This window comes from Bos indicus x Bos taurus, chromosome 9 (genome assembly GCF_003369695.1).
Source record: "Bos indicus x Bos taurus breed Angus x Brahman F1 hybrid chromosome 9, Bos_hybrid_MaternalHap_v2.0, whole genome shotgun sequence".
NCBI classification, from domain to species: Eukaryota; Metazoa; Chordata; class Mammalia; order Artiodactyla; family Bovidae; genus Bos; species Bos indicus x Bos taurus.
This window is the reverse complement of record NC_040084.1, coordinates 88,283,540-88,298,861: the sequence shown is the minus strand read 5'-3', so window position 1 is coordinate 88,298,861 and position 15,322 is coordinate 88,283,540. Positions and strand designations below refer to the sequence as shown.

The following is a 15,322-nucleotide window of genomic DNA, read 5'->3' as shown; positions in this document are numbered from 1 at the left end:
TCAGCTATCGGAGAAGGCAATGGCACCCCACTCCAGTACTCTTGCCTGGAAAATCCCATGGACCAAGGAGCCTGGTGGGCTGCAGTCCATGGGGTCGCTAAGAGTCGGACATGACTGAGCGACTTCACTTTGACTTTTCACTTTCATGCATTGGAGAAGGAAATGGCAACCCACTCCAATGTTCTTGCCTGGAGAATCCCAGGGACGGGGGAGCCTGGTGGGCTGCCGTCTATGGGGTCGCACAGAGTCGGACGCAACTGAAGCGACATAGCAGCAGCAGCAGGCTCAGCTATTTGAAGACGTTCTCCAAACTGCATGTTCATAATCACTCTTTGAAGTGGATATGATTGTACCAGTTTCAGTGGTAAAGAATCCGCCTGCAAAGCAGGAGTTGCAGGAGATGCAGGTTCAATCCCTGGGTCAGGAAGATTCTCTGGAGCAGGGCATGGCAACCCACTCCAGTATTCTTGCCTGGAGAATCCCATGGACAGAGGAGCCTGGTGGGCTACAGTCATAGGGTCGCAAAGAGGTGGACATGACTGAAGCAACGTAGCAAACAGGCACGCACGTACCAGTTTCACAGTAAGCACATTTAGGCTCTTAGGGTTCAGTAACTTAACTCTCCCTCGTCAGTGGAAAGGCTAGGATGCAAACCCAGGTCACCTTACCCCACTGCAGGGAATCAGCTAAATACAGAAAACTGTCAGATACTTCAAATCATTTTGATATGCTCTTGGAAAATAATATTATACAAATGAACATATATAGGTGTCAAGGGCCATGGTATCTGGTTTCTTTTTGGGGCTTGATCCTTAGCAGTCTCATCCTGGTTATTGGTGTACCAGAAACACCTCTGTCAGTGATCTGACTATGTCCTTTGAGAGTTTCTTTTAAATCTCTGAAACTGCATGACCCTGACTTGCACTGCCTTGGTTTATAGATTCTAAGCAAAAGAGCCTTTGTTTCAGGAAGTTAATTTAATCCACTATTGAACTAATGAAATTTTTACTTTCTTTCAGAATACACTTAATTAATATTTAGATGTCTGTTAGGAAGTAAGTACGAGTGACACTAATGACTTTTAATCAGAGAGAACAATGAGTCTCTAATAACTTGGAACCTTTCCTGATGGAGCTCAACTGTGCATGCAGGGAGCACACTGCCCTCTGATATCCTCTGTGGGTATTGGGATTAGCTTCAAAGAGTTGAAAGGGTTAGGACAGGTTCAACCTAATTATTACCAGCGACATATTTTCTGGTCAAAACACTAGCATAACCTATTGGAAATGTCAAATTAACAAGAACTTTTCATCACTGATCAATGAAACTGGGATACCTATTACCTTGATATTCAGTTCAGTTCAGTGGCTCAGTCGTGTCTGACTCTTTGCGACTCCATGGACTGCAGCACGCCAGGCTTCCCTGTCCATCACCAACTCTTGAAGCTTACTCAAGCTCATGTCCATTGAATTGGTGATGTCATCTAACCATCTCATCCTCTGTCATCCCCTTCTCTTCCCGCCCTCAATCTTTCCCAGCATCAGGGTCTTTTCCAATGAGTTAGTTCTTCGAATCAGTTTACCAAAATATTGGAGCTTCAGCTTCAGCATCAGTCCTTCCAGTGAACATTCAGGACTGATTTCCTTTAGGATGGACTGGCTGGATCTCCTTATAGTTCAAGGGACTCTCACAAGTCTTCTCCAACACCACAGTTCAAAAGCATCAATTCTTCGGTGCTCAGCTTTGTTCATAGTCCAACTCTCACATCCATACATGACCACTGGAAAAACCATAGCTTTGACTAGATGGACCTTTGCTGACAAAGTCATGCCTCTGCTTTTTAATATGCTGTCTAGGTTGGTCATAGCTTTTCTTCCAAGGAGCAAGTGTCTTAATTTCATGGCTGCAATCACCATCTGCAGTGATTTTGGAGCCCCCCAAAATGAAGTCTGTCACTGTTTCCACTGTTTTGCCATCTATTTCCCATGAAGTGATGGGACTGGATGCCATGATCTTCGTTTTCTGAATGTTGAGCTTTAAGACACTTTCACTTTCATCAATAGGCTTTTTAGTTCCTCTTCACTTTCTGCCATAAGGGTGGTGTCATCTGCATATCTGAGGTTATTGATATTTCTCCTGGCAATCTTGTTTCCAGCTTGTGCTTCATCCAGCCTGGCATTTCTCATGATATACTCTGGCATATAAGTTAAATAGCAGGGTGACAATATACAGCCTCGACATACTCCTTTCCCGATTGGAACCAGTCTGTTGTTCTATGTCCAATTCAGCTATTGCTTCTTGACCTGCATATAGATTTCTCAGGAGGCAAGTCAGGTGGGCTGGTATTCCCATCTCTTTCAGAATTTTCCACAGTTTGTTGTGATCCACACAGTCAAAGGCTTGGGTGTAGTCAATAAAGCAGATGTTTTTCTGGAACTCTCTTGCTTTTTCTGTGATCCAGTGGATGTTGGCAATTTGATCTCTGGCTCTTCTGACGGGATAAATCCAGCTTGAACATCTAGAAGTTCATGGTTCATGTACTGTTGAAGCCTGGCTTGGAGAATTTTGAGCATTACTTTGCTAGCATGTGAGATGAGTGCAACTGTGCGGTAGTTTGAACATTCTTTGGCATTGCCTTTCTCTGAGATTGGAATGAAACCTGACCTTTTCCAGTCCTGTGGCCACTGCTGAGTTTTCCAAATTTGCTAGCATATTGAGTGCAGCACTTTCACAACATCATCTTTTAGGATTTGATATAGCTCAACTGGAATTCTATCACCTCCACTAGCTTTGTTCATAGTGATGCTTCCTAAGGCCCACTTGACTTCGCATTCCAGGATGTCTGGCTCTAGGTGAGTGATCACACCATCGTGGTTATCTGGGTCATGAAGATCTTTTTTTGTATAATTCTGTGTATTCTTGCCACCTCTTCTTAATATCTTCTGCTTCTATTAGGTCCATACCATTTCTGTCCTTTATTGTGCCCATCTTTGCATAAAATGTTCCCTTGGTATCTCTAATTTTCTTGAAGAGATATCTGGTTTTTCCCATTCTATTGTTTTCCTCTATTTCTTTGCATTGATCGCTGAGGAAGGCTTTCTTATCTCTCCCTCTATTCTTTGGAACTCTGCATTCAAATGAGTCTATCTTTCCTTTTCTCCTTTGTCTTTTCGCTTCTCTTCTTTTCTCAGCTATTTGTAAGTCCTCCTCAGACAACCATTTTGCCTTTTTGCATTTCTTTTTCTTGGGGATGGTCTCTATCACTGCCTCCTGTACAATGTCATGAGCCTCCATCCATAGTTCTTCAGGCGCTCTATCAGATCTAATCCCTTGAATCTATTTGTCATTTTCACTGTATAATTGTAATGGATTTGATTTAGGTAAAACCTGAATGATCTAGTGGTTTTCCCTACCTTCTTCAATTTAAGTCTGAATTTTGTAATATGGAATTCATGATCTGAGCCACAGTCAACTCCTGGTCTTGTTTTTGCTGACTGTATGGAGCTTCTCCATATTTGGCTGCAAAGAATATAATCAATCTGATTTCGGTGTTGACCATCTGGTGATGTCCATGTGCAGTCTTCTCTTGTGTTGTTGGAAGAGGGTGTTTACTATGACCAGTGCATTCTCTTGGCAAAAGTGTTAGCCTTTGACTTGCTTCGTTTTGTACTCCAAGGCCAAATTTGCCTGTTACTCCAGGTATATCTTGACTTTCGACTTTTGCTTTCCATTCTTCTATAATGAAAAGGACATCTTTTTTGGTGTTAGTTCTAGAAGGTTTTGTGGGTCTTCATAGAACTGTTCAACTTCAGCTTCTTCAGCATTACTGGCTGGAACATAGACTTGGATTACTGTGATACTGAATGACTTGCCTTGGAAATGAAGAGAGATAATTCTGTCATTTTTGAGATTGCATCCAAATACTGCATTTCAGACTCTTTTGTTGACTATGATAGCTACTCCATTTCTTTTAAGGTATTTTTGCCCACAGTAGTGGATATAATGGTCATCTGAGTTAAATTCATCCATTCCAGTCCATTTTAGTTCACTGATTCCTAAAATGTTGATATTCACTTTTGCCACCTCCTGTTTGACCATTTCCAATATGCCTTGATTCATGGACCTAATATCTCAGGTTCCTATGCATATTGCTCTTTACAGCATCAGACTTTACTTCCATCACCAATTAAATCCACAACTGGGTGTTGTTTTTGCTTTGGCTCTGTCTCTTCATTCTTTCTGGAGTTATTTCTCCACTAATCTCCAGTAGCATATTGGGCAACTACCGACCTGGGGAGTTCATCTTTCAGTGTCCTATCTTTTTGCCTTTTCATTCTGTTCATGGGATTCTCAAGACAAGAATACTAATGTGGTTTGCCATTCCCTTCTCCAGTGGACCACGTTTTATCAGAACTCTCCACCATGACCCGTCCATCTTGGGTGGCCCTACATGGCATGGCTCATAGTTTCACTGAGTTAAACAAGGCTGTGGTCCATGTGATCAGTTTGGTTAATTTTCTATGACTGTGGTTTTCATTCTGTCTGCCCTCTGACGGATAAGGACAAGAGGCTTATGGAAGCTTGGAATATCCACCTACTAATATTCTGTCTGCCTATGGAAGCTTGGAGTATTCACCTACTAATATGTCTGTCTGCCTACCGACCTGCCTGTCTGTCTATCAGCGAGGGCAAGAATATAATTTTATCCTGAATGTTATTTTTCTATTAAAGATTTAACAATAAAAAGTCTTATTAGTCATTTAGTACTTTGTTCACTTTTTTCCAAATAGTAAAACTGTGGCCACTTGAGGACTAGGAATAAACAAATACACGCACATATGGATGTGTTCAGTTCAGTTCAGTCGCTCAGTCATGTCTGACTCTTTGCAATCCCATGAGTCGCAGCACGCCAGGCCTCCCTGTCCATCACTAACTCCCGGAGTTCACTCAGACTCACGTCCATTAAGTCAGTGATGCCATCCAGCCATCTTATCCTCTGTCGTCCCCTTCTCCTCCTGCCCCCAATCCCTCCCAGCATCAGAGTCTTTTCCAATGAGTCAACTCTTTGCATGAGGTGGCCAAAGTACTGGAGTTTCAGCTTTAGCATCATTCCTTCCAAAGAAATCCCAGGGCTGATCTCCTTCAGGATGGACTGGTTGGATCTCCTTGCAGTCCAAGGGACTCTCAAGAGTCTTCTCCAACACCACAGTTCAAAAGCAGCAATTCTTTGGCACTCAGCCTTCTTCACAGTCCAACTCTCACATCCATACATGACCACAGGAAAAATCATAGCCTTGACTAGACGAACCTTTGTCATGTCTCTGCTTTTCAATATGCTATCTAGGTTGGTCATAACTTTCCTTCCAAGGAGTAAGCATCTTTTAATTTCATGGCTGCAATCACCATCTGCAGTGATTTTGGAGCCCAGAAAAATAAAGTCTGACACTGTTTCCACTGTTTCCCCATCTATTTCCCATGAAGTGATGGGACCGGATGCCATGATCTTCCTTTTCTGAATGTTGAGCTTTAAGCCAACTTTTTCACTCTCCACTTTCACTTTCATCAAGAGGCTCTTAGTTCCTCTTCACTTTCTGCCATAAGGGTGGTATCATATGCATATCTGAGGTGATTGATATTTCTCCCGGCAATTTTGATTCCAGCTTGTTGTTCTTCCAGCCCAGCGTTTCTCATGATGTACTCTGCATAGAAGTTAAATAAGCAGGGTGACAATATATAGCCTTGATGTACTCCTTTTCCTATTTGGAACCAGGCTGTTGTTTCATGTCCAGTTCTAACTGTTGCTTCCTGACCTGCATACAGATTTCTCAAGAGGCAGGTCAGGTGGTCTGGTATTCCCATCTCTTTCAGAATTTTCCACAGTTTATTGTGATCCACACAGTCAAAGGCTTTGGCATAGTCAATAAAGCAGAAGTAGATGTTTTTCTGGAACTCTCTTGCTTTTTCCATGATCCACCAGATGTTGGCAATTTGATCTCTGGTTCCTCTGCCTTTTCTAAAGCCAGCTTGGACATCCTCAGTTTACATGTGAGCTAAATCTCTTTCCTTCTCTACACACACACACACACACACACACACACACACACACACCGACACAGCTTTGGAATGGACATTCTGTGTATATTCTGGGAGAAAGGTTAATCTCTTTATCTCTTGAGTCTTTTTCTGCATTTAATATACATTCATTTTTGTTAGGAGATGGAATTTTACCACTAGGAAAAAAGCATATTGGTGCTTTCTTTCTTTCTTGTCTTCAGGTTTCATAAGGTTTAGTTAGTCTCCATATAGAGACTTGGTTTGATCATTATCATGAAAAGTTTCCAAGAAGCTCCTGAGATTGTATCTCTAGGACTAATAGAGCGATTCCCCTCCCTGGTACTAAGCCAGGCTTGCTCTGTGATCATAGTTTGGCTGCCTCGCACAGCCACCTTCTGCTGTTTGCTTATGAAAACAAAGTGCATTAAAAAAACAATCAAAATCTCTTATGTCATATTTCAGGACAGTGATTCAATTCATGTTAATAAACTTGCAAAAGTTTCCAAACAGAAATATGCACTACCTGAAAAAAATCCACCTGCTCCAATTTTAAGCAAATCATTTAAACATAAGACTATCGATTTTTAGATGTTTAGACATCCTGACTGAAAGATCCATCATTTATTAACACGGTCACTCTGGCCCTGTGCCAAGGGAGTGGGGCAGGTGGAGTCGTGGGGGAGATTTTCACAGCCACATCGTTACAAAACAGAAAGCAAGAAGTCAAGATCGGTTCTCTAAGAATTGTTAGTTAAGCCAATCTATCCGTAGGCATTTCGGACATGGTTCCCTCTGGTCAGGATACAGTATTTATTGTTCATAGGTAATAAATGTGAATATACATCTTCCAATAAAACATACCATTTTTATTCCCCCTTTTTCTAACCTTTCATTGGAGGAAGAACAATCAAAACTTGATATAGTGAAGTTTTATTATACCACATATGATCACACCTCTCATACCAGCAGCAGGACTGCATTCTTAGAAGGGGATCTTTGTGATTAAAGGCTGATGCTTTGAAAAAGGAGCAAATACTCGGGATGCAAGACCCTTGGTCTAAAATGCACACAGGCACAGGGCAACATGGAGTGGACCACAGCCTGTGCTGGTGTTACATCCTAAGGTATCTTTACAGCTTCTGAGCAGAGAGGTGGGGCAGAAGGATGAAGAAATCATCGCCTTGGTTCTGAGAGATGAAGCTGGGGGTGGGGAGGTGGGGCAAGGGTTTAGAAGGAAGAGGCCTAACTTAAATCTACTTCAACATGTAATTGTTAACACTTGGAAGATAAACTGGAGGTTAGATTTTTAAGGAGAAGACAGGTATAAAGGCTGCCTAAAGTAAACATTTCAAAATAAGGAATGTAATAACATTTACCTTTTGAATGTCTTGTGCTGTTTCTGAAAAACAAAAGATTTAAAACATTTTAAAGTCTGAGGATTAAAAATGTATCTCATACATATCTAACCACTGATTTTATAGAACTTTTAAACTTATTGTTAATCACTGAAACCCAGTGAAACCCAGTTTCAAGGCTCTTTTGACCTAATTTTCAGAAAATACCACTCAGTTACCCAAGTTACACATCCTGTACTATAACAACTTGACATACATCTGAGTGTTAAGTACCTTCCTTAATCCCTGAGAGAGCAATGGACTAATTCATATTAAGTTTCAAAAGCTTTCCCTCAAAATATATATAACCTGAAAAAAATACACATGAAAATCATTTAAACATAAGATTATATTTGTTAATTTTGAAACATTTTATCAGTTGTAACAGAAAGCTATAGCATTGATCAAAAGGGTCACCTTGGCTCTGTGCTAAGGACGGTGCAAGAGGAATTGTGGGGTGAGACTTACTAGCCACATCCTCATAGATATCCTTATGATACCCTGATAATCTGTGTCTCATCTTTATATGTTAATTACAGAAGCATGTAAAGTAAAAAGTGATTGAACTCTGTCCACAAATTCTACCCCACAGAGGCAACCCCAATCAAAAAAGTTTGATATTCATCTTTCCAGGTCCTGTTCCCACCCCGCCCCCCATCCCAGTCTTCTGTTTATATAATAAGGGTACAATATGCAACACTGCATTTCCTGCTAAATATATGTGCACAAGCCTGTCAGTAGACAGATATGTACATCATTCTTTTTAACAGCTGCAGAATATTCCATGTAGTGCTCTGGGATTTATAGCTTTTCAAATCATTTTTCACTAGATGGATATATTTATTACGTGGTATCCTGTTAAAAGAACACAAATACTCATAAATGTGTGAACCCTGGGTGAGTATGTCTATACAGGAAGTGTACATTGTGAAACATATACAAGTGGAAAATATGAAACTGTTGGTTCAAGGGAAAATGCACATTTAAAATTTAAGTGGGCATTAACAAATTTTCCTCCAAAATCACTGCAGAAATTTATACACCAATAGCTCCAGAGTGCCTGTTTTTCTCTTCTTTTGGCCAAGCCCACAGCTCTCTCACCTCTGTTTATCTCATGTGTATGTATGATTTTCTGATTACTAATGCAAGTGACCATTTGTAAATTTTATTGGCAGTTTGTGTTTCTGCCAGATTATATTATCTGCCTTCGGAATACAAGTCCTTTGTCTTTTTTATTAATGGGATTTCTTACATTAATATTCACAAGCATTAATCTTTTTATGTCCACTGTTATCTATACTACAAACATTTTATGTCATTCAGCTTTACATTTTATAATGGGACAGTATTACTTACAGACATTAATCAAACCTGCTAATCTGTAATTGATCTTGTGTTGATTTTTCTGTATATTGTGTGACTTTGTGGATATCAACAGGAATGGAAAAAAAAGTGATCTAGGACTTACCACTGGTCTTCAAAACTTTATGTGATCTTGAGGAAGGTTCTGGGAGGAAAAATAAGGCCAGCATCATTTGTCAAACCAAATCAAGATTTTTTTCTTTATAAGTAATTATTATTGTTCAGTCACTAAGTCGTATCCAACTCTTTGTGACCCCACAGACTGCAGCACACCAAGTTCCTCTGTCCTCTGCTATCTCCCGGAGTTAGCTCAAATTCATGTCCATTGAGTCAGAGATGCTAGCTACCCATCCTCATCCTTACCTAAATCCTGATTGCTTAGAGATACTTGGCAAGACATTCACTCTATCAAAACTGTAGGATGAACACTAAGCTATGCAATCTGGAGTCACCTAACAGAAAACCAACCCAACCCATAGTAGCACAATGTTCTCAGCTTTAAGTATCACCCTCTTCCAACAACACAAGAGAAGACTCTACACATGGACATCACCAGATGGTCAACACCAAAATCAGATTGATTATATTCTTTGCAGCCAAAGATGGAGAAGCTCTATACAATCAGCAAAAACAAGACCGGGAGCTGACTGTGGCTCAGATCATGAACTCCTTATTGCCAAATTCAGACTGAAATTGAAGAAAGTAGGGAAAACCACTAGACCATTCAGGTATGACCTAAATCAAATCCCTTACAATTATACAGTGGAAGTGAGAAATAGATTTAAGGGCCTAGATCTGATAGAGTGCCTGATGAACTATGGATGGAGGTTCATGACATTGTACAGGAGACAGGGATCAAGACCATCCCCATGGAAAAGAAATGCAAAAAAGCAAAATGGCTGTCTGGGGAGGCCTTACAAATAGCTGTGAAAAGAAGAGAAGTGAAAAGCAAAGGAGAGAAGGAAAGATATAAACATCTGAATGCAGAGTTCCAAAGAATAGCAAGAAGAGATAAGAAAGCCTTCCTCAGCAATCAATGCAAAGAAAGAGGAAAACAACAGAATGGGAAAGACTAGAGATCTCTTCAAGAAAATTAGAGATACCAAGGGAACATTTCATGCAAAGATGGGCACAATAAAGGACAGAAATGGTATGGACCTAACAGAAGCAGAAGATATTAAGAAGAGGTGGCAAGAATACACAGAAGAAGCGTACCAAAAAGATCTTCACGACCAAGATAATCACGATGGTGTGATCACTGACCTAGAGCCAGACATCCTGGATGGGCACAATAAAGGACAGAAATGGTATGGACCTAACAGAAGCAGAAGATATTAAGAAGAGGTGGCAAGAATACACAGAAAACAGTACCAAATAGATCTTCATGACCAAGATAATCACGATGGTGTGATCACTGACCTAGAGCCAGACATCCTGGAATGTGAAGTCAAGTGGGCCTTAGAAAGCATCACTACGAACAAAGCTAGCGGAGGTGATGGAATTTCAGCTGAGCTATTTCAAATCCTCAAAGATGATGCTGTGAAAGTGCTGCACTCAATATGCCAGCAAATTTGGAAAACTCAGCAGTGGCCACAGGACTGGAAAAGGTCAGTTTTCATTCCAATCCCAAAGAAAGGCAATGCCAAAGAATGCTCAAACTACCGCACAATTGCACTCATCTCACATGCTAGTAAAGTAATGCTCAAAATTCTCCAAGCCAGGCTTCAGCAATATGTGAACTGTGAACTTTCAGATGTTCAAGCTGGTTTTAGAAAAGGCAGAGGAACCAGAGATCAAATTGCCAACATCTGGTGGATCATGGAAAAAGCAAGAGAGTTCAAGAAAAACATCTACTTCTGCTTTATTGACTATGCCAAAGCCTTTGACTGTGTGGATCACAACAAACTGTGGAAAATTCTGAAAGAGATGGGAATACCATACCACCTGACCTGCCCCTTGAGAAACTTGTATGCAGGTCAGGAAGCAACAGTTAGAACTGGACATGGAACAACAGACTGGTTCCAAATAGGAAAAGGAGTATGTCAAGGCTGTATATTGTCACCCTGCTTATTTAACTTCTATGCAGAGTACATCATGAGAAACGCTGGGCTGGAAGAAGCACAAGCTGGAATCAAGATTGCCAGGAGAAATATCAATCACCTCAGATATGCATATGATACCACCCTTATGGCAGAAAGTGAAGAGGAACTAAGAGCCTCTTGATAAAAGTGAAAGAGGAGAGTGAAAAAGTTGGCCTAAAGCTCAACATTCAGAAAACGAAAATCACGGCTTCTGGTCCCATCACTTCATGGGAAATAGATGGGGAAACAGTGGAAACAATGTCTGACTTTATTTTTCTGGGCTCCAAAATCACTGCAGATGGTGACTGCAGCCATGAAATTAAAAGACGCTTACTCCTTGGAAGAAAAGTTATGACCAATATAGATAGCATATTGAAAAGCAGACACATTACTTTGCCAACAAAGGTCCGTCTAGTCAAGGCTATGGTTTTTCCCGTGGTCATGTATGGATGTGAGAGTTGGACTGTGAAGAAGGCTGAGCACCGAAGAATTGATGCTTTTGAACTGTGGTGTTGGAGAAGACTCTTGAGAGTCCCTTGGACTGCAAGGAGATCCAACCAGTCCATTCTGAAGGAGATCAGCCCTGGGATTTCTTTGGAGGGAATGATGCTAAAGCTGAAACTCCAGTACTTTGGCCACCTCATGGGAAGAGTTGACTCATTGGAAAAGACTCTGATGCTGGGAGGGATTGGGAGGAGGAGGAGAAGGGACAAAGGATGAGATGGCTGGATGGCATCACCGACTCGATGGATGTGAGTTTGAGTGAACTCTGAGAGTTGGTGATGGACAGGGAGGCCTGGCGTGCTGCAGTTCATGGGGTTGCAAAGAGTCGGACACAACTGAGAGACTGAACTGAACTGATAAGAGGATTATGTTCAGTCTCCTTCTGGCAGAGCCCTATGCCAAGCCTCAGACCTCACAGGCCAACTGTCCATCTGATATGTCCCCAGCATGACCACAGAACCAGCAAACTCAGCATATCCCAGTCTCAGCTCACCAGTCTCCCCCACAGCTGCTCCTCCATCTGTATTTCTTATCTTGTTTGTCATTCACATTATCTTCCCTACTTAGTGCCCAGGACATGATTTTAAGTTTTTCCCATTTTTATCCATCACAATCTTGCAGGATCCTATTGATGTTCCACCCCAGTTACCCCTATTTTATTCCAAACCTTTAGCATCTCTCACACAGACTAGAGGAACAGCCTCCTGCCCAGTGTCCCTGCCTACTTCATCTTCCACCTCGAGCCAGAATTCTCTTTTTAAAAGGAAAACATCTCATTGCTTAAAATCCTTCCATTCTTGCAAGATCAAGTTCTTGCAAGCTTGAACTTGCAAGTTCTGCCTGACCTACTTGGCCTTTCATAATCAGGCCCTGATTTGCAACTCTAGTCACATCTCCTTCCATTTACCTTGCTCACCTGCACCTCCAGCCTACCTTGCAGCCAGGGCCAAACAAGTGGCAATTGCTGTCTGATCCAAGGTGTGTCGGCTGAAGTCTCAGGGCCTTTGCAATGTGTTGTCCCCATACCATCAGGCTCTGCAGATTCTACCTGGGGTCCTGGTCCTCTGCTCTGTGTGATCTTCTGTCGTTCCTAGAGGGCTCAGCTCTCTGTCTCCCCCGCTTTTCAAAACTTCCATTCAACTTCTACAAACTCCATTGTATGAACTGCTATTTGTTCAACCTTCTTTGACTCTCCCACTAGGCTACAAACTCCTTGCAAGCAGAAATCATGGGCATTATTTTTACATTTTCTTAGCACAGTGTAGGAAATCAGGAACTTAGTAAATGCTGGCTTAAATAAAGAAAAATCTGAGGGCTAAGGGGATACCACAAGAAGTCTAGTTTAGCAGATGTGTATTAAAATTTTAGATTTGAAGTAGCTTTGGTATATGTCATTTACAGGATATAATTTTTCACCAGTGCCAGTAAGTAGGATTTAAACACCTGCATGCCAGTGGTAAAATACTATACAAAGTGAACTTAGTTAATTGACATGTTTTATAGTAACTGAAAAATTGAGAGTTAAGTAGAAAGACTTTTAGAACCAAAGCTTGAGAGCCTCAAAGATAATCAAACTCGTGATGTGTTCAAAAACCAGAAAGAAAATACCTTTTTGTCTAACTGAAAGGGACTTTCATTACTAGTGCCCCCAAATTATTTAATTTTGATTATATCTGATTATATTTTATTTACCAGATTTCCTTCTCAGCCGATACGGAGCAGAGCCATTTCGAGAGCCACAAGTCTCTCCCTCGGGACTGTAACAGAAGCCTGGGTAATCTGTAAAGAACCACAGATGTCTATAAGAATGCGGTGTTCCATGCTGATCCACTTCGATGTATGGCAAAACCCACCACAATACTGTAAAGTAATTAGCCTCCAATTAAAATAAATACATCAAAAAAAAAAAAAAGAATGCACTGTTCCGTGACTTTTCAGAAAACAGGTAGGACTCGTCCTGGGTATCTGTGGATTTTTTTTCATCAGACATGGTAGAATTCCTCCTTCCATAACCGGGGTTGAACATGCATCTCAAGGCTTTGTGGTTACTGTGGGACCCGCAGGAATGTGTTAGCAAGGTAAACCACATTCCTCACTTCCACCCCCTCCCACACCCCCAGGCACTCACTTGTATTCTAACTATTACTTTTTTCACTCTCCGGCAGAAAGAGCTACAACCTTTGGCTTTCCCCTTCCTAAAAAGTTAGTTCAAATGTGTAAGGTGTGGTAACGTCTGGCACCCATTCAGACTCACCAGCAACTCTGAGACCCACAGAGGTCAGACAATTCCATTAGAATAAAAAAATAAGGCCCCTGAGAAACTGCAGCAAAGGGTCACATCAGAGACCCTGTCAAGGTACAGCTGCCTGGAGAATTCCATCTGGGGAGCAATTTCAAGAGGCATTTCTGCCTGGCATGGTGGTGGAGGGTGCCAAGCCCTTCCTGACCCCATGGAAGCTGCCCTCCACGTTTTTCTAGACACGCTTTAAATGGTTTAAGTTCTCTTCTCAGAAAAGGAATTTTCATTTCATTTCATCTAAGGGATACACAGACTTTGGATTAAGAAAATCTGGTCTAAGTCTAAAGCATTGCAGCATATTCAGTGACCATCTGCACCCTGAAGCTTGAGGATAAATAATTTTAGGACATAGCTGTAGACAGGTATTCTTCAAATTGAGGTTAAGCATCTTTAGGTCTGTCTGAAGTGTGAGAAAGGTCTGAGGATTATAAAGACCACATAGACTTCAATGTCACAGTCAAAGGTATCCAAATGAGGTCATTTGGTCCAGTGCACTGGCCTATCCTGTTCACAGCCAGCTGAGACCAAAGTCAGGGTAATTCTCCCCGGCTGGGATGCTGTGGATATACCTGGCCTGGAAGAGAGGCACAGGACGCCAGTTAGAGGCTTGCCAGCATTCTGTGTGCTCAGAGAATCTTTATTATTTTTCTGTGTTATTTATTTCTTCTTTGTTAGTTATACTCAGATCTCAAGCCTCATATTTTTTTTAAAAAAAGAATGTGTAATTACTATCTGTATAATTTATCTGTAATTTATTTTGAATTTTTTTATATTGGAGTATAACTGGCTAACAATGCTATAGTTTCAGGTGGACAGCACAGCTGCTCGCCTACACACACGTGTCCCTCCCCCCAGCCTGTTCCTATCCAGGCTGCCACAAGACACTGAGCAGAGCTCCCCGTGCCATACACAGCATCCTTGTTGGTGTCGAAGAGCTAACCCAGAGCCTGGCAATAAACAAACAATGTCATCAAATGTAGCCGCTCATGTTGAACAGCTGTGCGTGCTAAGTCACTTCAGTCCTGTCTGACTCTGTGACCCTATGGACTGTGGCCTGCCAGGCTCCTCCGTCCGTGGGATTCTCCAGGCAAGAATATTGGCGTGGGTTGCCATACCCTCCTCCAGGGGATCTTCCTGAGCCAGGGGTCAAACCTGTGTCTCTTATCTCCTGCATTGGTAGGTGTTTTTTTTTTTTTTTTTTTTTACCACTACCACCACCTAGGAAGCCCAAACACAGCGTTCCTGGATGGGCTCGAACCACCAACTTTTCAATTAACAGCTGAACTCACTAACCCATGGCACCACAGAGACTCGGACTGAACAGCTGACCCCTCTGGGTCCTCATATGTCTCCATCTTTCCTCCTCATTCTCACATGCCCATCCATGACCTCACCTTCTCTACATAGTGTCCATTTGTATTATATACATATTGATAAATCAGCTATACGAATATATTGTACAGCACAGGGAATACAGATAATATTTTATAACTACAAATAAAGTAAAATCCTTTAAAACTGTGAATCACTGTTGTATACCTGGGAATGATATACTGAAATTCAACTATGGAAGTGTGTTAGTTGCTCAGCTGTGTCCGACTTTTTGCGACTCCATGGACTGTAGCCTG

The 15,322-nt window shown here is 41.5% G+C and overlaps 1 protein-coding gene across 4 annotated transcripts in view; it reads right to left on the bottom strand.

Moving 5' to 3' along the window:
• PLEKHG1 (pleckstrin homology and RhoGEF domain containing G1) overlaps positions 1-15,322 on the bottom strand; it is a 248,853-nt gene that overhangs the window by 12,683 nt on the left and 220,848 nt on the right. For all 4 annotated transcript variants that reach the window (XM_027551841.1, XM_027551843.1, XM_027551842.1 and 1 more), the window contains 3 exons: positions 13,088-13,174; positions 8,917-8,955; positions 7,431-7,453 (listed from right to left, as the gene is read on the bottom strand). In XM_027551841.1, coding sequence (XP_027407642.1) covers positions 7,431-7,453; positions 8,917-8,955; positions 13,088-13,174 — 149 coding nt within the window. The remainder of the gene's footprint in view (positions 1-7,430; positions 7,454-8,916; positions 8,956-13,087; positions 13,175-15,322) is intronic.